Consider the following 25780-nt stretch of genomic DNA (forward strand, 5'->3'; position numbering starts at 1 on the left):
TTCCTTTCAGAATGGGTGTGATCCTTTCCAGAGAACCAGTAACAGTTTCCCTAGTAAAAGTGAGTGAGGAGGTTCATTTTTTAGGGTGTTAGAATGTAAGGTCATTTTGTTAGCATTTGGTATCAAAACGATGATGATCACTAAGATCAAGATAGTGAATATAATACACAGTAGAAGCTAACATTTGGATGTTAACTGTTTCTTAATCTCTATGCTAAACGTTTTAACTGTGTATTTAAATCAATTTAATCCTTTGTCTCTCTCTGAGAGATTATTCCACTGAGCTATCTCTAGGAAACACGTGACAATTTTTTTTCATCATATCTGTCCTTTTATCTTGAGTCCTGAATATCTGGGCTAATGGGAATCTTCAGATTTGGTATATTAGCAGTAACTGTCTTCACCTCTGAGAACATCTTAAAACAACGATCATACAAGCTGACTCATTAGAAAAGACACCTGATTCTGGAAAAGATTAAAGGTAACAGGAGAAGGGGACAACAGAGGACGAGATGGTTAGGTTAGATGGCATCACCGACTCAACGGACATGAGTTTGAGTAAACTCCTGATGGCTCAGAGGTTAAACCATCTGCCCGCAATGCGGGAGACCTGGTTCAATCCCTGGGTTGGGAAGATCCCCTGGAGAAGGAAATGGCAACCCACTCCAGTATTATTGCCTGGAAAATCCAATGGACAGAGGAGCCTGGTGGGCTACAGTTCACGGGGTAGCAAAGAGTCGAACACGACTGAGCGACTTCACTTTCACTTTCTGGAGTTGGTGATGGGACAGGGAAGCCTGGCGAGCTGCAGTCCGTGGGGTCGCAGAGTCAGACACGACTGTGTGGTTGAACAACAACAGTGACAAACACTTCCATTCTTTTTCTGAACTTCAAATACAGGGCAGAAAGAAATTTTTCAGAGTGAGGCGTGGCTTCTGAAGACCCTCTGCCCAAGGCTCCGCCCAGGGGCTCCGGCCACGCCCCCGGAGTAGGTAGGCACTGCCTCCTCTTGTCAGGTGGCTCAGATGGTAATGTGTCTGCCTGCAATGAGACCCGGGTTCGATCCTTGGGTCAGGATGATTCCCTGGAGAAGGAAATGGCAACCCACTCCGGTACTCTTGCCTGGAAATTCCATGGACGGAGGAACCTGATAGGCTCCAGTCCATGGGGTCACAAAGAGTCGGACACGACTGAGTGACTTCACTTTAACTTGCTCTTGCCTCTCGCGGGACATGTGTTAGTTGCTCAGTCGTGTCCAACTCTTTGTGACCCCATGGACTATAGCCTGCCAGGCTTCTCTGTCCATAGAATTCACCAAGCAAGATTACTGGAGTGGGTTGCCATTCCCTTTTCCAGGGGATCCTCCCGACCCCTGGTTGAACCACGCATTCCGCACTGCACGAAGAGTCTACCTTCTGAGCCACCAGGTAAAGACTCGCGGGACCTGGATCTTTTAAAAGGCGAGATTTCGTAACTCGGGCAAAGCAGAATCTCGCGAGAAGTTGAACCGGAAACGTGAGGGATGCGAGGGAATTCCGGCGAAAATCGTAAGATGGGCTGTTCATTTGTTCCCGGCAAGCTTTAGATACCCGGTGGAATTGATTTCTTGTTTGATCTCTCCTGACGGGATGGTGTTGACCTTGGTGAGGGCTGGGACCCAGCCGCGTGCCTGAGCCAGAAGCATTACCGACCCATGACGTTGCGAGGGAGGGGGCTGGGATGCGGGGAACTTGGTGATCTCAGGCTTTCTTTAGCTTCAGTCCAAAGCCCTAGAATAATGCTGAGTGTTTTGACCCTTGCTCTTGAGCGTTTTCTGTTTTCTCCCGACTCACCTCCGCCGCAAATAACCAGTCTGCACTCTAGCCTGCAGGCTTTAATATCCTTTCAACTTTGAGGGGAATGCAGGCTCTTGGAAGGCTGAAACTGTCCTTGTCCTCGTGTTATCCTGGGAGATTAGAAGAATTTTTGTTACATAATTGACCTTCGATAAACTCTGGATTAGTAAATTAAATAAAACTGCAGCGAAGTTTCCACAGGAAACTCACTTTTCTTCTAAATGCACTTTATTTTGGAATAATTTTACATTTACAAAAGTATTATAAGATGATACATGCTTTTTCCTGAGTTCCCCTGATATTAACATCTAGAGTGGCTTATTTAGATTAATTTTGTTCCTTTGACACACATTCCTATGTTAGCACCACAATTCCACTTCACCTTTTGCCTTACATTTGAGCAATAATCATTTGGAGAAACGTTTTTCGTAAGTAGATAGAGTATGATAATATAGTTTTATTACGTGTGAGGTATAGCTCCTATCTTAAGAACTGGTAATTATCAGGGGGGAAAAAGGTGTTATCTTAAGAAAAAAGACTGTGCTAGTAATGTTGAAATTCAGTAAATTTGCAATAGAGTGTGTCAGCAAACTTTTCTTATCATCATAGCTGAAAGCAAAACCAGAGAGGAAGCTTGCAAAACAGATTTGCAAAGTTGTATTGGATCATTTTGAAAAGCAGTATTCCAAAGAACTTGGAGATGCATGGAATACAGTAAGGTTAGTATAATTCATCTTTTGATGCTTTATGAAAGAACAAGAAACAAACCCTTCTGGGATAGGGGTACTGTGAAGATAAAAGAGTTTAAACCTGGCTACCATTTCTTGCTGTAGCTTCAGAAGAGAAGGAGGAGGAGGAAATAGTTTGAATCATAGGAAGATGGAAAGGGGAGAAAGGAAGCTTTGTAGTCATAATTTTGTTATAAGCAAAAATTGTTATACCTTGCCCTGATTAATTGCTTTAATCTTTGAAACAGGACTGCCCACCAGTCTTGACAAAATTAATTATACTGTAACAGAAAAGTTTTTAAACTTCTGAGGATATTTGACTAGTTTCTGAAAATTCAGGAGATAGCGTGACAAATCTTTAAAGCCATCACTGCTTTATCCTGGCTAAAGTCACTGTCTGGTGATCATGTTTCCTCTGTATGTCTTTAGCTTTTTGTGTTTTGAACATACATGCCTATGCACGCACACACACAAATTATTTAAATGTTTTATAGAAATCAGAAATGAGAAATAATTTAATGCATAGACATGAGAGAAGTTTGATTTGTATGTTCAGTGAGTTTTGCATTTGGTCAGTATGTTACTCTTACGGGTTCTTTACATTGAGTGTCTGATGCACTATACCGTTCCCTCTGAAACACAGGAGGACAGTTCCCGTGTCCAGTTTCTGACAGTCTGGTATTCATAGGAAAGGAGGAACATGATTAAAACTATATAAACTGCTAATTCCATAAGTATCCCAATAGAAGTAGGCAGGAGTACCTAGTCCCATGTAACAAGGCCTGCTGGTGATAGCAAAGACCTAAGGAGAAGCCAGGTCTTGGTAATTTGACAAAGTATGAGATGGTTCTGAAGTAATTTTAGGCAAACTGTTTTAGAAACTTGTAAATACTGTAGCTTGAAAATGTAGTTTATAGTTGGAGATTTATTTCAAAACTAGAGTTTTTAAATGAGTGTCTTCTGTCACAGAGAAAAAAAGAGGGATGAATAGTGAAGTGTGTACTTAATTCATGAGGTTTTCAGTATGCAGAGTTAAATCAGATAGAAGAATAACCAGATAGCCAGACATCTACAGTATGCTTATTATGTGCCAGGCAATAGTGCCTTTATTTGATGCTTGGAAGAAAGCTCTCAGGTTTCCTACTTTTCACGTAAGGGAACTGCACACAGTTTAAGTATTAAAATTTGCCCAGATTCACTCAGCTACTAAGTGACAGAACTAGGGTTTGTGTGCCTCTCTGGTTCACAAACTCCTGCTCACTCCTATTCTATATGCCTCTCATACCTCGGATGTAATTAGGCATAAATGGATGATTTAAAAAAAATTTCAAGAGGTGTATTGTCTTCAGACTTAACAGTAATCTGGCTACTCAGACCCTGTAATGAGTAATTTTTATATTTAATGTGCTCAGACAGATTTATAAATTATTATTTGACTCTAACCAAAATGAGCAGTGAACCTCAAATCCATTTGATTAGCCATGCCTTCTGCTTCATCTACCTTTTTGTTGGGTTTTCATGGTAATTTAAGTTTTGCATAAATATGTGCCAAATTTGCCGTAAGCAAAATAAAGGCTTTCTCTGCTTAGAAAGTGGCCTGAGCATGGAGCATGGCATGGAGAAATAAGAACAAGTGTTTTTGTTTTTTAGCTATTTATTTCCAAGACACAATATTGTGCTTGCAGAGTCTATGTACTTCCAGGGGAAGGAGAGTGGGTTCTTGTGCTATCTAGAAAGCTAATAATTTGCTCAGTATTTTTAGTTATAGTACTGGGGAAGATTTAGTGTTTAATTTTATTGCTTTGCAAAAATCTTTCTTGCCGTCATCCTTTGAACAGCCCTTTGAAGTTGAATTTACCCTGATTCAATTTTTGCCTTGTTACCTACATGCTCTTCAGGCGAGCCCATTCATGTCACATCTTTAAAGGTCCCTCAGTATGCTGTCCAGAGAAGGCAATGGCACCCCACTCCAGTACTCTTGCCTGGAGAATCCCATGGATGGAGGAGCCTGGTAGGCTGCAGTCCATGGGGTCCGGAAGAGTCAGACACAACTGAGCGACTTCACTTTCACTTTTCACTTTCATGCATTGGAGAAGGAAATGGCAACCCACTCCAGTTTTCTTGTCTGGAGAATCCCAGGGATGGCGGAGCCTGGTGGGCTGCCGTCTATGGGGTCGCACAGAGTCGGACACGACTGAAGCGCTGCAGCAGCAGCAGCAGCAGCAGCAGCAGCAGCAGCAGCAGTGTGCGGTCATCTCCTGTGCTGCAGCCCTTCCATGGGAGGAAAGCAGAAAACAATGTCAGGAAAGAGTAGGAGACAATCAGCTTGTTATTAAAATCTCTGACGACTGAAAGGAAAATGGCTCAAGAGCGTATCTTGACACACTTCTGTGAACAGATTATTTCTGGATTTCTAAACCAGACTTTTAAAATGATTGTATGAGCGCTCTCTAGTGGGCAATAATAGCAATAAAACAAAAGGGATTTCTTTATTTTAACCATAAACTCTTTTTGTGGGTTCTATAATCTGTGCAGTTATGCAGAACTAAGCAATGGTACTTAGCAATGTCTAGATAAGATAATTTTTTATCCTCATCATTAGATAGAAAGAATCGAGAATAGAATAGTAAAGAAATCAGAAAAGTTGAAAATCATGTTATGTAACAGACTTTGTCCAAATAATATGTAATTTTCAAGGGATATGTGAGCACAGGCAAGTTATCATAATCGACTTCCAGATGCTCAGCTTTCATATATGCTCTTTCAGAAGATTACTCTGCTCCCCTTGATTAAGGGGGTGCTTATTCCTCTTTCCCAACCTGTCCTTCTACAGTTGTCTTTGTCCCGCTTTACAAAAAAGGTCTCACTTTCACTCTCCTGACTCTTCCACATTGCATTCCCTCCAGGGTGTCAAAAATCCCTCTGCAAGAAACTATGGGATTGCTAGTGTAAATGGCTACTACCCGATTCTTTTACAGGTCAGATGGTCTTCAAGTTTTGCTTTCAGCAAAAGTAAAGGACTTGCAATTGAGCTGTTAGCTAACAAATCATTTAAAATATTTCTGAAGATATGTAATTTAGTGATTGGAGACCATAACAGAAAGTATTTTAACAAACGGGTGACATTGCTTTAACAAAATGTATTTAATTTTCATCTACTTATTTAAGTGAAGGTTTTTCTTACCCCTTCTAAAAACATAAAATCGGAATTGATGTTGAACCCTGGTCATTATTTGTTGTTGTTATTTAGTCACTCAGTTGTGTCCCGACTCTTTTGAGATCCCTGAACTGCAGCCACCAGGCTTCTCTGTCTGTGGGATTTTCCAGTTCAGAATATTGGAGTGGATTGCCATTTCCTTCTCCAGGGGATCCTCCTGACCCAGGGATTGAATCCACATCTCCTGTATTGCAGGCAGATTCTTTACCACTGAGCCACCACAGAAATTGATGTTGAACCCTGATCATTATAGCACTAGGTAATATTCATTCCTGGATGCATCTAATTTCATTAAGGAAGCCATTTCCTATGAATTTTTTCTTTTTATGTTTAGAAGGAAAGTGAAAATTGCTCAGTTGTGGCCAACTCTTTGCGACCCCATGGGCTATATAGTCTGGAATTCTCCAGGCCAAAATACTGGAGTGGGTAGCCTTTCCCTTCTCTAGGGAATCTTCCCAACCCAGGAACTGAATCCAGGTTTCCTTCATTGCAGGCAGATTCTTTACCAGTTGACACAGGGAAGCCCATTTTTATGTATAGATAATTATCAAATGTATAAGTTATTTTGGTCAATTTTGTACTAATAATTTTATTGATAACTACTCTGGAAGCTATTTTAACACTTAGAACTTTAAGGCTACAATGAAAACAAATTTAGTATATGCATGCACATGTGTGTGTGAGTGTGTATGTGTGAGAGAGAAATATAGGGTAATAAAGATTAAAAGCACAAAATTATATTAGGACTTAAAGTTATAAAAGTTATATGGGGAAATATAAAGAAAAGGGAAAGGAACAGTGAACAATTTCCACCTGTTCAAGAAGAGTCAGTCCATGAATTTTTAAATGGACAGTGATGGGTTTTAAAATCACTCTAGTATTTAGTTTCCACAGGATAGATTTTAAAAAGTAGTGTAATTTATATTTTAAAATGTCAATTTTTACAGTATGCTGGAAGTTATATTCTTAAACATACGGTGAAGATTTTGATATCAACTTAAAATGTTGCAGAGGGTACAGAATTTTTTTTCCAAAATGATGTCAGTGAATATGCTAGCAAAACATTTGCAGGTCATTGATCTTCTGGGTGCCAGTTCTGCTGATTGCTGGTGTACTTGAACTTCTGGCTTGGAGACCAGTAAGTGAAGCAGCTTCGGAATCTTGAGAGGAGGCCCAAAATACAGCATCTGGCCAGTGTCTTCTTAAGTCTTCTAGTATATGCTCCCTCCACTGTCTGCTGGGCTACTTGCCCATCCGTCAGAGCTTTCAAAATTAGTAGGTTCCGGGGCATCATCCCACCAGTGCAGGCACTGGAGTGCCAGGGAGAGCTGAGATTTACATTAATACACAGCTTTGCTTTCTCAGGGCTGCTAAGTGCCAGCCTGAGCAACCTTAGCAGTCCCATCATTGAATTGATCCTGTTGTAGCTGCTCCTCAAGGGCCACTTAAGTCAAGCTGTTCCATTGTTAAGAGACAATAGGCTGCTTCCGAGAGGCAGGGCCTCTGGCACTAGGCGAGGTTTGGAGAAGAACTTCTCTTCCTCTTCCTGTCCGGTAGCACTTGTGCTACTGTACTACGGTCTCACACTCCTACTAGACTTTAAAGCCAGTGGGTTTTGAATCAAAGACTTCTGCTTCAATAGTGATGTGACCTTGGAAGTTGCCAAATCTCTGAAAACCTCGGTTAGACTGCCCTCTAAAATAAGCGTAATAGTTGCCCCTCACAAAAAAGCACATAGTAAGCATCTGGTCAGTGATCTTTATTATTATTAAGATTGTCAGGGTGAGGTGGAGCTAGTGGATTGGACGGTAGGTAGAAAGGCTTCTCTGGAGAGAGAAGGCCTAATAGCAAATAGGAGAGTTAGCCAGGCTGCAGGTTGGTGAGAGAGGAAAGGTCATTTTAGTGCAGAGGGGCCAGTTAATGCTAAGATTGTTAAAGGCCAAAGAAAACTTGCTCCAGGAAATTCAGGTAGTTCAGTTGGCTGGGTACAGATTAGGAGGGATCAGAAAATTGGTTTGTTCTGAACAAGGGCTTATTTTATCTGGTTGTTAGAGAATGAGATAGGATTAATTTCTGAAGATTCCTGCCACATCCTGCTGTAAGTAAATCTTTTTTAAATCTAATGAGGCTATCCCCTCTTAGAGTCTTTCAATGATTTCTCATCTATAGGAATTTAAAATTTATAAGATAAAATTTTAAAACTTGATAATCTTAGACTTGTCCCATGTAATCTTCTGCTACACTGGACTACTTTTAATTCCTCAGATGAACTGTTCTCCGTCATACCTTGGTACCTGTACATAGGCTGTGGTGTTTGCCTTGGAACTTGTGTTCTCTTTTCATCCTGCGGCTAATTCCTCATCCTTCAAGATTTAACATATTGGATAGTGTACAAGAATCTATAGTGTTCCTGAACTAAAGTCCTTGCATACAATAAGGTTAAATAAAATATGCAAGATTAATAACCTTTGCTAAGGGGATCTGAAAGAAAATGTGAATAAATGGAGAAACATATTGTGATAAAAGTTAGAAAGAGTGAATACAATAAAGATGTTAATTCTCCCCAAATTTAGTACATTTAATATAATCCTAGTCAAAGCTTTTATCTGTCTAAATCAGTTCAGTTCCTCAGTCGTGTCCAACTCTTTGTGACCCCATGGACTGACTGCAGCATGCCAAGCCTCCCTGTCCATCACCAACTCCTGGAGTTTACTCAAACTTATGGTCATCTAGTTGGTGATGCCATCAACCATCTCATCCTCTGTCATCCCCTTCTCCTCCTGCCTTGAATCTTTCCCAGCATCAGGGTCTTTTCAGATGAGTCAGTTCTTTGCGTCAGGTGGCCAAAGTACTGGAGTTTCAGCTTCAGCATCAGTCCTTCCAATGAATATTCAGGACTGATTTCCTTTAGGATGGACTGGTTTGATCTCCTTGCTGCCAGAGAGCTAACCAGTCCATCCTAAAGGAAATCTGCTAAATATATCTTTACAAATATTTTATGAAATTTTTTTAACCAACTGCTTTTCATGTTAATCTGGAGTAGTAAACTTTCTAAAAGAGCTTTGGAAATTATGAAGAAAAAATTAGATTTTTCCCTGCCAGATGTTAACCAATTGGAAGTGTTTAAAGCCAGTTGAAAGTGCGTAAAGCCAATTAAAAGTGCCCTGCCAAGACGTTAACCAATTGGACGTGTGTAAAGCCATTTGTTGGCTAAGGGATGGACACATGATGTAAACCAAGCCTCTCCAGTCTGTATTATTAAATAATGCTTCTGAGCATTATTTCCCTGTTACTACATGACTCAAAACTCTGGATCAATATTCAGCCAGTTTGGAGAGTGTAATTAGGATGGACTGACATAAGATTACAACAATAGATTTCCTTTTAGGGTCCGTTTTAATTCAGTGGTTCCCAGAGTGTGGTCTGTGGATCAGCTTCATTAGTATCACCTGAGGACTTACTAGACCTACAACAGAAAACCCCAGGTGGGGCCCAGCAATCTCTTACAGCCACTTGATGCACGTTAAAGTTTATGAAGCATGTTTTTAAAGAAAGAGATTGTCATCCTCCAGTAGAGCTGAAATGCTGGGCTTCTGTGATGCACTGTCATAGTAAGAGGAAGTGATAAGAGAAAGCAATTTCACATATTAGCCTCAATTGAAATTCACATGGCACTCTAAGAGTCGCAGGTGTTACATTTCAATCCAGCCATTCCTCACATAGGCAACACCAGGGTGAGTAGCAGCTGGAATTTATTTAATTGACCATGGTTAATGAGGCTCCCAAATAACTCAGCTAGAAAGGTCAGCTCGTAAATAAATATTTCCTGCTGTATCATTTGTCAGTTGATGTGAGCTTGTGATTGTCAAGAGATCTAACTGTTGGACCCAATAAAAAATTAGGATGGTACATCTGCTGGGGAGGTGGGGGCAGGGAAAACCTGCACCATCAGTCTATAAGTGATTTTTAAACCATCCTTGGTTTTGTATCCTCTGAGCCACTGATCGCCTCATTAACTCTTTTACTGTAGTGTTCACTGTAGTTAGCTTTCCATACTTTTATCTTCATAAGAGGAAAACTTGAATACTTACTCTTTTGAACAGCCTTTAATGATAGTACTTTTCCCTTTAAAATTAAGACTTGGGTTTTAAATTTTTTCTTAAGAAAAACACTTCTTTGTGCAAAGAGTGATAGACTAAAATCTTATTTTGATGGATTTTGAAGTATGCTAAAGAGAGGTATGCAGATGACACCACCCTTATGGCAGAAAGTGAAGAGGAACTAAAAAGCTTCTTGATGAAAGTAAAAGAGGAGAGTGAAAAAGTTGGCTTAAAGCTCAACATTCAGAAAACTAAGATCATGGCATCTGGTCCCATCACTTCATGGGAAATAGATGGGGAAACAGTGTCAGACTTTATTTTTTTGGGCTCCAGAATCACTGCAGATGGTGATTGCAGCCATGAAATTAAAAGACACTTACTCCTTGGAAGGAAAGTTATGACCAATCTAGATAGCATATTCAAAAGCAGAGACATTACTTTGCCAACAAAGGTCTGTCTGGTCAAGGCTATGGTTTTTCCAGTGGTCATGTATAGATGTGAGAGTTGGACTGTGAAGAAAGCTAAGAAAGCTGAGTGCTGAAGAATTGATGCTTTTGAACTGTGGTGTTGGAGAAGACTTGGGAGTCCCTTGGACTGCAAGGAGGTCCAACCAGTCCATCCTAAAGGAGATCAGTCCTGGGTGTTCGTTGGAAGGACTGATGCTAAAGCTGAAGCTCCAGTACTTTGGCCACCTCATGTGAAGAGTTGATTCATTGGAAAAGATTCTGATGCTGGGAGGGATTGGGGGCAGGAGGAGAAGGGGATGACAGAGGATGAGATGGCTGGATGGCATCACCGACTCGATGGACATGAGTTTGAGTAGACTCCAGGAGTTGGTGATGGACAGGGAGGCCTGGCATGCTGTGATTCATGGGGTCGCAGGGTCGGACATGACTGAGTGACTGAACTGAAAGACACGTCATGTTTTTTTTGCAAGATAATGTGCAGGGAGGGACAAGATTGAGAGGCAAGTGAGGCATTCCTCTTTGGTGCAGATTTTAAGGGGCCCCTAAAACTCAGGAACCAAGATAAATACTGTTTTAATGACCAAAACTGATACCAAAGAAAAATCCCACGATGAACAAAATATCAAAGTTTTAAAAACAGGATCAAAACAGTGCTGTGTTGAACCATTTGGGTGCCTGAGGCAAAGGAAAAAGTAATTCTCCTGGTTCTGAAAACCATAGGTAAATAAAGCGTAAGACTAGGACCTAGTTCCCTGACTTGGTATAAAATTGTATTACTGTGTATTATCTTAATACCACTTTGTTTTTCTTTTTCTCCCTAGGGACATACTAACATCTCCATCTTGTTGGCAATATGCTGTTCTTCTTAACAGATTCAATTACCCTTTTGAACTGGAAAAGGATTTACATTTGAAGGGCTATCACTCACTCTTTCAAGGATCTTTACCCTACTATCCTAAATCAATGAAATGTTACCTTAGCAGAACTCCTCACAGAATGCCTTCAGAAAGACACCAAATTGGAAACCTAAAAAAATACTATCTCCTGAATGCTGCCTCCCTTCTCCCAGTACTGGCTCTGGAATTGAGGGATGGGGAGAAGGTTCTGGATCTGTGTGCTGCCCCTGGAGGCAAATCTCTAGCTCTGCTGCAGTGTGCTTATCCAGGTAATATACTTTTCTCTCCATAACTGACAGCTTTTAAATATCCACATGTTACAGAATACTTTTAGAATATGCGGGGAGAAATGTAAGATTGACTTTTCAGACTTTGAAAGCCTAAAAACAAAGACACCAAGACAGTATGGAGAAGAGTGGAAGTTTTACTGAGAAAACAGTGTAAATAACTTTTTTTCCCCCAGCTACTTTGTCCTTACAGGTAATTGGGAAACTACAACAAAACTACAGCATTTTGTGAACACAAATCTATCAGATGATATGAAACCTGATGAGCTAATGGCAAAGATTTTTAAAGTTTTATTGTTGCTTTTACACTTCAGAGTCTTGTATTGATGTCCTGGTCATACTTTTATGCAACAAAACATACACATTTGAACTCATTTTTTGTATTATTGGACCATAAGGTTCTAAGAGAGTTCTGTCCAATAGGAATATAACATGAAGTATATATATAATTTAATGTTTTTGAGCAATCTCATTAATATAAGAAACAAGTAAAATTAATTTTAATAATACATTGTAACCTAACACATTCAAAATATTATTTGAACATGTAATCAGAATAGAAATTATCAATGAGATATTTACATTCTTTTTCTTACAGTCTTTGAAATGGTGTGCATTTTACACATAGGGTACATTTTACTTTGGATTAGTCATTTCAAGTGCTCACAGCCTCATGTAGCAAGTGGGTATAGTATTGGATAGTGCAACTCTAAAGATTTTAAAAGTTCTTTTGAAATGACTTATCATTGCTATTAGTAGTACAAAAAGGATGAAATATATGTAATACACATTTTTATATATATTTGTTAAAAGTAATGCATTCATTGCAAATTCTTTTCTTAATGGGACAACGTGACTTTTAAACTATTACTTCAGATTTCCCTGGGTGAAAATTACTTATGGCTAGATGAGACGGGGTTCAGCCTCAATTCTATCTGGTTTTTGTTTGATAGTTTTGTTTTTATAAGTGCAAATGCTGTTCACAGAGATGAAAAGGTGAAATGGTGAGAATTGTGTTATAGTAATCTCACTAGTTCTTTAAACTCCTGAATTATAACCCTAATCACATAGATCTCATTCACTAAGCATTATTTTAATCATCTACTATATAAACACTCTGTGTAAACCAATGTAAGAACTATGTAAACCTATGTAAACCTTAGGTCTGTTTTTGATTTTGAAGAAGGCAAAGGATTGGAAACCAATTTTAAAAGACTGTGTTGCCTAATTAGAAGACTCATTCACTTTCTCAGCCAAAGCACTAGTGTGCTGAACTGCGTTTGTTTGGAGTGCTCTGGGGGGTTTCTGTGCCCTGGCCCAACTTGCTGTAATAAGATTCTGGATGGGTGGGAAGTGTGCTCCTTATTTATAAAGTTGGTGAAGAGCTAGGAGAAGCCTTGACCAGAGGTGTTCTCCTTTTTTAAGAAGCTGATGATCTGAAAATTGATTGCTTTGAAACTATCTAAGCCTGCTGCTGATACTGCTGCTAAGTTGCTTCAGTCGTGTCCGACTCTCTGCGACCCCATAGACGGCAGCCCACCAGGCTCCGCCATCCCTGGGATTCTCCAGGCAAGAACACTGGAGTGGGTTGCCATTTCCTTCTCCAATGCATGAAAGTGAAAATGAAGTCGCTCAGTTGTGTCCGACTCTTAGCAACTCCATGGACTGCAGCCTACCAGGCTCCTCCGTCCATAGGATTTTCCAGGAAGAATACTGGAGTGGGTTGCCATTGCCTTCTCCAGAATATCATACTAAGGAATTTGAAATCTTAACAGTAATGAGGAACCACTGCAGACTTTAAAAAGGAGAATGACACGATCAGATTTACATTTCACATCAGATGTGGCTTTACTGTAGGGAGTGAAGTAGTAGAGCTCATACCTGGAGGTGAGCAGGGCAGTCAGAAGCCAATTGCAGTGATTTAGGTGACAGTTGCCAGGGGTTCAGGTTAGGCTATTAAGAATGCTTATCCCTTAAAAGTTGTTATGTATCCCCAGGGCATGCATATCCTAGTTTGAGAACTGCTAATATATATCTTCCTTTGAGAGCATTCCTGTTGAAATAGTTTATAAACATTTTTATGAGAACTCTGAATCCTGTACTAGGTGTTGGTATAAGTATACCAGTTAAATGTATATTTTAGGTGTAAAAATACTGTGTTTTTCAAATTGTGGTTAAAACTTATTGAAACTTGCTGTATTTTTTTTTTTTTTTTTTTGGTAAGAAATCACAACATAAGAGATTATTTTGTAAGTTTATTTTATTATTTTTATAATTTGAGCTGAAAATGAAATTTTATGGAATCGTGTTATAAGGAGTATTTGCTACTACTTTTACCCTCTATTCTTTGATAGCATGCTTATTTTGTTTGTTACGTCAGTCTTGAATATAGAATTTTTAGTATTGTGAAAAATGGAAGAGAAATGCCAAATTTGGGTAGCATTTTGAAAAGAGGGCATTTTTATCCTAGATTATCGTCATTAGTAGGCTATAAATATTTAACATGTTTATGGTAAAGAAATTCAGATTAAGAATCCAAAGGCAAATGGATATATTCTAGGAGTTTGAAGTATAGAAGAATCTTCCTGTTCTTACATCAAGGGCAATGAGTTACAGGCAGTGGTCCAAGTAAAGTAGCTTTTCATCTAAGAAGGGCTAATGATAATGGTTTACTAAGAAGTACAGATGTCTTCATGCTGATGCTCAAATCCCAAATTAGGTTAGCTACAGTGCTTGAATCTGGAATGCAGATGCCATGCTGAAAAAAGCTTTTATAAGCAACACTTAAAATGATGGCTGCACTAAATGTGCATTCATCCTCTGAATTTCTTCCGATCAGTACTGGCCTTTATTCTGGGTCAGGAGGCTCACAGCTTTGAATAATTAAAAAGCTCGTATTTTAGGATGATTAAAAAAAATTAGTCTACTCTTCTGGTCTAGCTGCTCCTACCTGTTAGCATGGTGAGGGACTGTCCATTGTTTTTTATTGTTCTGTTTTTGTCAGTGGAGGCTTTGTAATGTCCTGGTGTTCATAAAAAAAAAGAAAAAAAAAAAAAAAACCACCTTTGATTCTAAATAGCAAAGCATTAAGAAGTTAAGAATGACCCAGCTTGACAGAGTGGCTTGATTAACTTTCTTGCTGAGGGTTGACATGAAATTCTCTTTGCTGTCAATAATACCCTTTTTACATCTAGTTAGCTTTTGGTGATAGAGAACATTAGTCAGACTCTTTACTGAATTGCTTTTGCCCTTCTCCCTCTGAGCCTTTTGCACACCCTACAGGTACCATTTTCCCCTTCTTCCCCTTTGCTAATTCTTTTCCATTCTTCAGGTTTTCACTCAGAAATCAGCTTTCCTAGAAAGCCTTCCAAGAACTCCCTGCATTAGATGGATCTTCTTTTTGGAAATAATAACAACAGTGATAATTTTGAGCATGTAGTAGAAAAAAGAAAAAGTAAAGCTGAGATTCCAAATGCTATTCCTGAAAAAGCTCAATGGCTTTTTCAAGAATTTCTTAAATTTATCCCCTTTTCTACTTAGATGAGAAAAAAAAAAAAAAAACAAAAAACAAGATTTGGTTTATTTTTGGCAATTTAAGCTTGAAAATTAATTCTTTCTCAATGTAGTGAGTCTGAGAGTGTGTGTGTGTGTGTGTGTGTATGAAACTTGGATTGTAATGCCTTATATTATATATTTTTTAAAGTTTAACCAGTCTAATCCTATTTCAAATAAAATCTGTCTAGACCAAACTGTAATATAGCATAAAGCTATATTTCAACTGAGAGTTACTTTAAAATGCTGAATTGAGGATCTTGACTAAAGCTACAATTTAATGAAAAGCTGCCCTGATTTTCAGTTTTAGCAATTTAAATATCTTTATCATAACGCCATATTTTACATCAAATGAGCCACATTTGGTGAGCACACACTCTGTGTGAGGCATTACATGGTAGGTGTAGAGCTCTGAAGGGTAGAGAGGTATCTAAGACGTCTGTTTCCTGTGATATGACAAACGGTGTGTTTTAGCCAACTCTCCTGTTGAAAATAACTTAAAAGTGTGGGATATAATATTAAAGAAAAGCAAAATCTTTTAAAGTCTGTCAACGTTCTCCAAATACTCAGTGGCCGAAAGTTAACAGTTTGAGAACCTGGGAGGTAAAATGAGCATTGAAGCTGGGTTTTCACTTGAGAGCTTTTTTTTTTTTTTTTTTTGCTTCACCTGGAAAACTTACTGCTTCATGAACATGTGTGGATAAAAGAAGCCAGAGCGTGCTCAATTAAAGCATCTATTAGGAGATTAACTTGTATAAACCTGAGACTCCAAAATACTTTTCCCTCCAATAAGGTAAACTAGGAAGAAATTGTCCTCTCCAAAGAACTGAAAGGAAGATTGTTTTCAGTTTTAGTGGTAGGGGAAGAGTGGACATAACCTCTGAAACTTTGTAACCAGAGCTAAGCTAGTATAGACCATTATAGTGAAGTTGCAGAATTATGAAAATAAAAAACCATCTTAATAGCAGGCAGAGAAGACGGTCCACCTTCAAAGGACAACAGTTGGACTGAGGAATGACCTCTAAATGTAATAATGGAAGCTGGCATTCAGAGGAATGATGTTTTTAATGTGCTAAGAAAAGATGAGTGTCAATCCAGAAATACATTCATCAAAATATCCTTGAAGAGAAAAAGTGAATTAGACTTTTCTTTTAGACAGAGAGCAAGAATGGAGTTTGTCACGAGCAATTCTGAAGGAAAAGGGAAAGCCATCCTAGGTGGAAAATGGAAGATACAAAAAGAATTGAAGAAGGAAGAAAGTGAGAAATACATGGGGAAAATCTAATAGTCATTGGATATAGAAGACAATGATAATAACATTTTATACAGTTAAAAAATATAAGCGCAAATAAATCCCAATATACAATGCAATAGCATCTTATTTAGAAGGAAATGTTATGAGATTCTTGCATCTTTTAGGAAAAATGGTGTAGATTGATTTATTTTAGGTTTTTCTTTTACATATACATGTTAAATGCTTTAGGGTTACCACTAAAAGAACAGAAATAGAATATAAGATATTTAAACCAGAAAAAAGAAAAGTGGAATGAAATTTAACTGAACAAAGCCGTAGCCAGCTTGATTACAAACCCTCTTACATTTTTGATCCCTCCTTGCATGATTTACTTCCTTTTATTTCTCACTCTTGTTTCCCTGGGATCGTACCCTTCTGTGATGTAAACTTTTGTCTTAGGCTGTTTTCTAGTAATTTCAGGCTAAGACAAAAGCTTTCAGACACCTATCCATAAGCTGCATTAGTGAATCCTCCAAAAACCACCCAAAATAAACAATGTAGACTAAAAAAAGAATGTTCTACCTGTACAAATGAAGCTTTAAGGTGATTTTCTACTCCTTTCTGAAACCGCTCCCTAAATTGATGCCATCCTCTGAGTTCAAAATCCTTCAAGCTAGGCTTCAGCACTATGGGAACAGAGAACTAAAGATGTACAAGATGGGTTTCGAAGAGGCAGAGAAATCAGAGATCAAATTGCCAACATTTGTTGGATCATGGAGAAAGCAAAGTAGTTCCAGAAATAAATCTACTTTTGCTTCATTGACTATGCCAAAGCCTTTGACTGTGTGGATCACTACAAACTGTAGACAATTCTTGAAGAGATGGGAGTATCAGACCACATTACTTGTCTTCTGAGAAACCTGTATGCAAGTCAAGAAACAACAGTTAGAGCTGGACATGGAACAATGGACTGGTTCAAAATTGGGAAAGGAGTATGTCAGCACTGTATAACGTCACCCTTTTTATTTAACTTATATGCAAAATACACGATACGAAGTGCCAGGCTGGAGGAATTGCAAGCTGGAATCAACATGGCTGGGAGAAATATCAACAACCTCAGATATACAGATGATATCACTCTAATTGCAGAAAATGAAAAGCAACTAAAAAGCCTCTTGATGGAGGTGAAAGAGGAGACTGAAAAAGCTAGCTTGAAACTCAACATTCAAAAAACTAAGATCATGGCATCCAATTCCACCACTTCATGGCAAATAGAAGGGGGAAAATGGGAGCAGTGACAGATTTTATTTTCTTAGGCTCCAAAGTCATTGTGAACAATGGCTGCAGCCATGAAATGAGTCAGTTCTTCGAATCAGGTGGTCAAAGTATTGGAGTTTCAGTTTCAGCATCAGTCCTTCCAGTGAACATTCAGGGCTGATTTCTTTTAGGGTGGACTGGTTGGATCTCCTTGCAGTCCAAGGGACTCTCAAGAATCTTCTCCAACACCACAGTTCAAAAGTATATTATTATAAATGACAGTTGTGTGAATGCCCAGAAATTGGCAATGGTTGAATAAAAGAGGACACGTTTTTTTTCTATATACTATTCATCAGCCTTTAAAAATGATTTGCATCTCTGCTGATTGATTGGTGGTATTACCTTTGAAGTACTGACATGTGGAGAGTCAGGAGACAGAAAAGTGTGTAAATAAAATTCTGTATATGCAGATAATTATATAAGCATATGTATATCAGATTAATATAGGTTCCTTTTGATGGGTGGTTGGACAGTTGACAGAGTGGGGAGATAAAGAGTAAGATGGAAAAAAGACACTACAAAAATATAATATAATTCCATTTATATCGGTTTTATATGTAGGTGTAGACATAAAGAGATATGATAGGATTATTTAATGAAAATGTTAAATGATGCTTATCTGAAGACTGAATTTTAGGTAATTTTTGGTGTTCTTTATACTTTTGTGCATTTGAAAATATACTTGTCTTTAATATTATATGAATTTTATGTTACTATAATAAATATATATAAACATTGATAAATATATATTTAACTATAGGAAAAACAAAACACCTTTTTTTAGGGAGAGAACAATTTGCTAAATACCTTCTATTTCTGAGAAGCAGCATAGCATGGTGCTGAAAAGTAGGTGGGCTCTGGAACCAAGGTATCTTGGTTTCCTGCTGTGTAAACCTGAGCAAATTGCTTAACTTCTCTTTGCCTCAGTTTCCTTATCAGAAAAAAGAGAAATGATAATAAAATTATCTACTTGAGGTTTGTGAGGATTAAATATGTTACTACATGTAAAGTCTTAGAACAGTGCCTAGCCCTTAATAGGGACTCAAGATAATAATTACTACTATAAGAAAAGTGAAAATTAGTCCCTCAGTCATGTCCAACTCTTTGTGACTCCATGGACTAGAGCCCACCAGGCTCCTCTGTCCATGAAATTCTCCAGACAAGAATACTACTGGAGTGGGTTGCCATTTCCTTCTCCAGGGGATCTTCCCCACCCAGGGATCAAACCCAGGTCTCCCACACTACACACTACAGGCAGACTTTACCCACTGAGCCACCGGGGAAGCCACTGCTACTACATGCATTGTTAGCAATCATTATGAACACTTCTTGTTACTACTTTTGCAGTTAAATGCTAGAAGAACTGTTGATGAAAGAATGGGCTTCCCTGATGGCTCAGATGGTAAAGAATCTGCCTGCAATGCAGGAGACCTGGGTGCAGTCCCTGGGTTGGAAAGATCCCCTGGAAAAGGGAATGGCAACCCACTCCAGTATTCTTGCCTGGAGAATTCCATGGACAGAGGAGCCTGGCGCCCTACAGTCTGTTGGTTCTCAAAGAGTCGGACACGAATGAGCAACTACCACTAACATTATGAACATTTCTTGTTACTCCTTTTGCAGTTCTATTCTAGATATGGGCTTCCTGGTGGCTCAGATGGTAAAGAATCGGACTGCAATGCAGGAGACCTGAGTTCGATCCCTGGGTTGGGAAGATCCCCTGAAGAAGGGAACAACTACCTACTGCAGTATTCTTGCCTGGAGAATTCCATGGACAGAGGAGGCTGGCAGGCTACAGTCCATGGGGTCGCAGAGTCGGACATGACTGAGTGACTAAGCACAGCACACATGCTAGATATGTTACTAAATTATCACAGTTTATCTTTTTTTTTCCTTCTAGTTTCATTGAGATACAATCGACATACAGTACTGTATAAGTTTAAGGTGTAGCATTTCATCTTAACAACCACTTTGTAAGGTAGGGGTAGTAAAATTTCTCATGCATCCTATTAGGGCTTCTGGCAGTGGCTGACATAAGACAGGGTGACAGGGGTAAAGCATACACGTATTTTTTTCTCTTGGCCTTGACTCCCTATCTCTGGTGATAAGAATATTCTTGCCTCTTGCTATAGGGAGGGTATCTTTCACATGGGAGTTCATCTCCTGCTTTCAGGAAGAAAAAGATAGGTCACAATGCCCTTCCCACATCTGCTGTTATTCAAGTGCTTTTTACTCAAAATAATCAGTATGCCAAAGCAGCATATTTTGGAGTGGAGTGTTCTAAACTCCTTCACTATTATAGTCCCCATTTTACAGATAAGGAAAGTGAGACTCTTTAGGAGAGCTGAGTCAGTTTTCCGGAGTCTCACAATTCTTAATTTGAGCCTATGCCTTTCTTATCATAAAGCCAGTTACACTTTACATGCTTTTTTCCACATGCCACATACCTTCCTTTATTTAAAATCAAGGTGTTCTGACCTGGAAGGGACTTTATATATCATTTACTCTTAAGAGCTTTAGGAGAGAACTGTGTCTAAGGTATTGGTTGTATAGTATATCTTTAGGAATCTATAATTCTCTAAAGGTTTTTACCTTCAGAATTAAATTTGAATGAATAAATGGTGAGAGCTTCTGAGAGGCTCTGTAGGTATGACTATGGTAAATGTTTCATGAAGTGTTTGTGAGTGTACTTAAGTCTTTAAAAATAAGACAATCATAATGTTTACCTCTAAGCCCTGTTCCTGTATAATTATGATGAACCAATGTATTTCTGAAATTTATTTGATTAAAAGTGGAAATTTAACAATTCTATTGTGTTCATTTTTTTAAAAAAACTTTTTAATCCTTTATATTTAGGTTATCTTCATTGTAATGAATACGATAGCCTGAGATTGAGGTGGCTGAGGCAGACGTTAGAATCTTTCATCCCACAGCCTTTGGTAAATGTAATTAAAGTGTCTGAATTGGATGGCAGAGAAATGGGAGATGCCCAGCCTGAAACCTTTGACAAGGTACTTTTATTACATTGTGACAGACTGATAGACTGCCGGTGATACTACTGTTACGTTGCTTTGTTGTGGTTATTTCCCATCTGCTTCCAGACATAGCTGGATACAGTTTCTCCGTACCCTGGGAAATACTGATAAAGTGAACATGGAAGCAGTTTTTATTTGATGGTCAGCATGTTCAAAGAAAGCGGTAACATTGGGATTGGGGATTATAGAATGCTTTTTATTTCCAGGTACCTCAAAGATACTCAGGAAGAGATCAGATATTATCTTGAGTCAGTACACAAACATGTGCACTGTATTGCTTTAATTCGGTGGCATTTCGTATCAGAGTATGACAATGGAAGAAAAAGACAGCATTTCAGTAAACTGAAATTGAATTGTTAGTTCTTAAATAGAAATGCTGAGAATTCAGGAATATAGTAACATCTGTTTAAAATGAGTAACTTTAAAAACATAAATAAAATGAGTAACCTTTGTAAAAGTTTTTGCTGTAGTCAACAAGAATATGAAATATTAGTAGACACTAGTAGACCTTTCATTCCCCTTCTCCACTGAAAAAGACCTAAATGCTGAAAGTCACAGGAGATTCTTTTGTAAGGTATTAGTGAAGAAATGTTGTAAACAACTTACCATGGTGTATTTTCAGTTTTAAAATAAATTTACTTATTTATTTGCTAATTTTTGCCACAATTTATGTAGCTCCCCTATATACTTTGTGTCTGAGGATATGTTTTCAGTGCATGCTTGGCTTACGTGTCATTTTTTTCTGTAGGTGTTAGTTGATGCTCCATGTTCAAATGATCGAAGTTGGTTGTTCTCTTCTGATTCTCAGAAGGCTGCCTGTAGGATAAGCCAAAGGAGAAATTTGCCTCTTCTACAGATAGAACTCTTAAGGTGAGAGCTATTAATGCAAAAGTTTATTTTGGTTTCTAATATAATTTCAGTAGGCATGACAAAACATGACGCAGGGCAGTGCCCAAATGGAGAGTTTCCCGTGTAGGTGTCAATAATTAATTGTCTGATGTCTGCACCCAGAAAATTCTCAGTCTTTTCCTTTTGAGTCTCATGTTGTAATGTCACCTCTGCCCTCCCACTCACCACCCCCTCGATGAAATCCAGTGTTGCTATGCATTGTTTTTTAAAGGGCACACATGATTTTATTGTGATTTAAAGTTGTTTGCTTATCAGGACCATCCAAAGTATAGGGTTCCTCACCCTGTTCTTTCACCAGGATGTGAATAGCCCCTCTGTAAGAGTAGCTTTGGACCAAGATGTTTTTTTTTTTTTTCTTTCTTTTTTTTTCAGTAAGGATACATCGTTCTGGGTGAAGAAGAAGTTTTAGTTTGTTGTTAGCACTTATCTCTCCTCTAAGACTTCCAGAAAGGCATGACCACCGAGAGAGACTTGGTTTCTTCAGAACAGAGCCATTTGGGGACATCCTGCTTTGGTTTCAAAAGAGTTTTATATTTATACCCTAATCCTAAGCAATTCCTACTGTTTAATGCTGAACCAAAATTCTTGGACTATGTTAAATATACTTAAATGATGCTGTATCACTCATCACTTCTTACATGTTGAAGGAGAATGAGTGATAGTTGATATGCCCTGCTGACAACATGCTTTACTTCCAACTTCTGATTGATTCATAGCAATGAACATAACACCATTTCCTAAGTGTTAACAACCAACACTAATACCTAGTCCTGTTCTTGTACCAGATTATGTCTCAGCTCATTCTGGTCATTCCAGGTAGCACCAACCAGCCGGTCCTTAAAACATTTCTCATCTTGCAATTAGACTGTTTATTTGTATTCTTCCAATGTCAGCCCTTCATTTGCTATAACCCTAAGATATTTTGAGAATTCTTTTCCACTTTTCTCTTCTCTTTGGTTATTAGTTTAGGGTTTTTGCATAGATCCAACCATAATAAATCTTTTTTTCTCACCTAAACTTCCTTGATCTGGCTCTTTAGTAAGTTACTCCTGTTATTCCGGACTCTGCCATTGTTACGCCTGACACTGCAACAGGCACCAGGTCTTTTGGTGCCTTATTAGCTTTGTTATCTCTAATTTTTTTTTAACCTATCAGCAGCGAGGCTGCCTGAGAATATCATTTTTCTTCCTTCTCATAAAAAATCTTTCTTTCACTTGTTTTTCTTTCTGTACCATACCACACTTTCTGTTTTGTATTCTATGTACTGCTTTTCCTTCTGTTTTGTCTCAATTCATTATAATCTAACCTCTATTCCTTTTATTCTTCCAAATCTATGCTTATTAAAGTTACTAAACAACCATTAAATTCATTGTTATTTCTCAATTTTAATTTTGTTTGATCTCTTGATAGCATTTAAAATGTGTTTTATTATACAACTGTTACATGGAAACATTTTCACTGTAAAAATTAAAAAAAAATACAAATGAAGCAAAAGGTCTCCTTGACCAGAGACCCAACAAAATACCAGCTTTCTTCACAAAGTTGACTGTTGGACTTTGGTGTATACTCTTCCAACTCTTTCTGTAGCTTTTCTTATATATACATAGAGAAATATGTTAAAAAATAACAGCTGTTATTATGTATGCATTGTTCTGAAACTGGCTTCTTCTTGTATTTAACATTCATTAAAGTCTTTTTCTCATAAATCTATTTTGTTCTCTTCAAGTTCTGTGACATATTCAACAAGGTTAGTCTATAATATTTGAGTTAGTTCTCTGTTTTTGGATATTTACATTCTTTATTTTTTACTTCTATAAACTATTCTTTGTCTCATTGGACACGCAAGATAACATTTTTATTGATTAAATATTGAGAAATGGAATTAAGAATCAGACATTTTAATAGGTACAGATTATTGAATTGTAAATGGCTATACCAGTCTACATTTTCTTTTGTATTTGACTTTGTTGACTACTTGTTCCTTCTTAAAATATTCCTTTCCCTGATTTTTGTGATCATGTGCTTTACTGGCTTTCTTCCTACTTATTTTCCTAATTGGCTCTTAATCAAGTCATCCCATAAATTTTGGGTTTCCTTGAGCTGCTGATGTTGGCCCTCTTCTCTGTTTATCTGATGGCTTCAGCTGATATAAGATGCTGTCTCCCAAATATGTGTCTAAGCTTAGATCTTTCTTCTTAGCCTCACACCTCTATATCCAATCATCTATCAGAGTTCTCCACGCTCCTCAGACACATAGAACTGAATTTGTCTAGAGGAACTCATAATTTTGAATGCTCTCCTGTGCCCCTCCTCTGTCAAAATCAACAAAAATCAAATAGAAATCCCATCAACCTGCCTCTTTTCCTCCCCTCTCTATCTCAGTAATAGATCGCTTTGCTGAGATACCATAGCATCATGCGTTTGCCTAAGTCAGAAATCCATCCCCAAATCCTCTTTCTCTTAGACCTAATCAATCACTAAGACATTTCAATTCTACCTGTTACATATTTCTCAAGCCCATTCACTTCTTTCTCTTCTTAATAGCCTAACCTGAACCCCTGGCAACTGTCACCTAAATCACTGCAACTGGCTTCTGACTGCCCTGCTTACCTCCAGGTATGAGCTCTACTACTTCACTCCCTACAGTAAAGCCACATCTGATGTGAAATGTAAATCTGATTATGTCATTCTCCTTTTTGAAGTCTGCAGTGGTTCCTCATTACTGTTAAGATTTCAAATTCCTTAGTATGATATTCTAGAGAAGGCAATGGCAACCCACTCCAGTACTCTTGCCTGGAAAATCCCACGGATGGAGGAGCCTGGTAGGCTGCAGTCCTGCAAGAGTTGGACACGACTGAGCATCTTCACTTTCACTTTTCACTTTCATGCACTGGAGAAGGAAATGGCAACCCACTCCAGTGTTCTTGCCTGGAGAATTCCAGGGACGGGGGAGCCTGGTGGGATGCTGTCTATGGGGTCACACAGAGTCGGACATGATTGAAGTGACTTAGCAGCAGCAGCAGCAGCAGTATGATATTCAAGTCCTCTTCTTATTTCACTAACCTTACTATCTCAGGACTCTTCTTGCACTGTGTTCCAGCTGAGCAGTTTCTCAAACTCACCTTGCATGGTCTTATTTCTGAGGCCTGTGAGTTTCCTGTTTCTTTTGTTGGATTACTAACTCATTCTCCCCTCTTTTGGCTAACTTTACTGGGTCTTCAGGGATCAGCTCTGAGGGACTGAAGCCTTACCTGGTACCCTAGGACTGGGATTGGTATTCCCTTCATGTCCTTACCTTCATTTAAAAATACATTGATTGTCAGTTCTTCTGTTTGACATTTGCCTTGTACTTGTTTTTTTCCAACAAGACTAAGCCCCATGGGAGGAAGGATTGTCTTACTGTTTTTATTCCCAGTATGCAGTTTGATATCTGGCTTGTAGAAGAGGGAGTAGGGTCAGTAAATAATTGTGTAAAAACACTAAATTATGAGTGCTGAATATTTAGAATTTACACATGTAATTAAATTTATAGCAAAATTAATCTGACAAAAATAATCACATAATCATTATTTTACTACATGGTAATTAGGCATAAATGTAAAGCAATTCACATGATTTATTTTGATTAGTATTAGTTTTACATAACAAAAGCGTGGTTTTAGTTTGTTTAGAAATGTTTAATACATTTCCCTTGACATCATATAACGTTTTGATCATCATCACAAAGATCATGCATCTTTGTAAACCTCACATCCACACAGCCTTGTTCCCCAACAGCTGAGGCTCTTCTTTATTGTCTGCCCCTCTCTCCCATCATCTTACTCCCTAAAAGAAATGGCTTCAGCACCACATCACTTTAGTAGCATATTAATAGGCTGCAGAATTGACATAGCAATCGCAGTGAATGTTGGTTTTCATGTAATTATACGTGATTGGGAAAGACCATCACACCAGGCCCCTCCCATTCTTTTCCTTGAGCAGCTACTCTGCATTCAATGCCTCTGATGCTGGTCTGCCTGAGAGGTTTCAGAGCCACTTGAAGCAGTTGAAACTCTGAGCCGCTTGCTGTGTGATTATGATGCTAAAGGGGAAAGAGCGTGATACCAATGCTGTAGTCGCAGATAATGGTTCTTGTTCCCTGACATCTACAAATTTGCAGGTTAAAAAGATAAAGGAAAAAAAATGATAATGCCAGCCACAATCTCT

The 25780-nt window shown here is 38.4% G+C and overlaps 1 protein-coding gene across 6 annotated transcripts in view; it reads left to right on the plus strand.

The window, feature by feature from the left end:
- Nucleotides 1-1475: 1475 nt before the first annotated feature.
- The window catches only part of NSUN3 (NOP2/Sun RNA methyltransferase 3), a 59447-nt gene continuing 35142 nt past the window's right edge, over nt 1476-25780 (plus strand). For 3 of the 6 annotated variants that reach the window (XM_044940649.2, XM_044940655.2, XM_044940653.1), the window contains exons 1-5: nt 1653-1779; nt 2444-2554; nt 11169-11512; nt 20487-20641; nt 21414-21535. In XM_044940649.2, coding sequence (XP_044796584.2) covers nt 1694-1779; nt 2444-2554; nt 11169-11512; nt 20487-20641; nt 21414-21535 — 818 coding nt within the window. In that variant the 5' untranslated portion in view covers nt 1653-1693. The other 3 variants (XM_044940652.1, XR_006550256.2, XM_006057028.4) reach the window with 3 other exon arrangements.

Source organism: Bubalus bubalis, chromosome 1 (genome assembly GCF_019923935.1).
Source record: "Bubalus bubalis isolate 160015118507 breed Murrah chromosome 1, NDDB_SH_1, whole genome shotgun sequence".
Classification (NCBI taxonomy): Eukaryota; Metazoa; Chordata; class Mammalia; order Artiodactyla; family Bovidae; genus Bubalus; species Bubalus bubalis.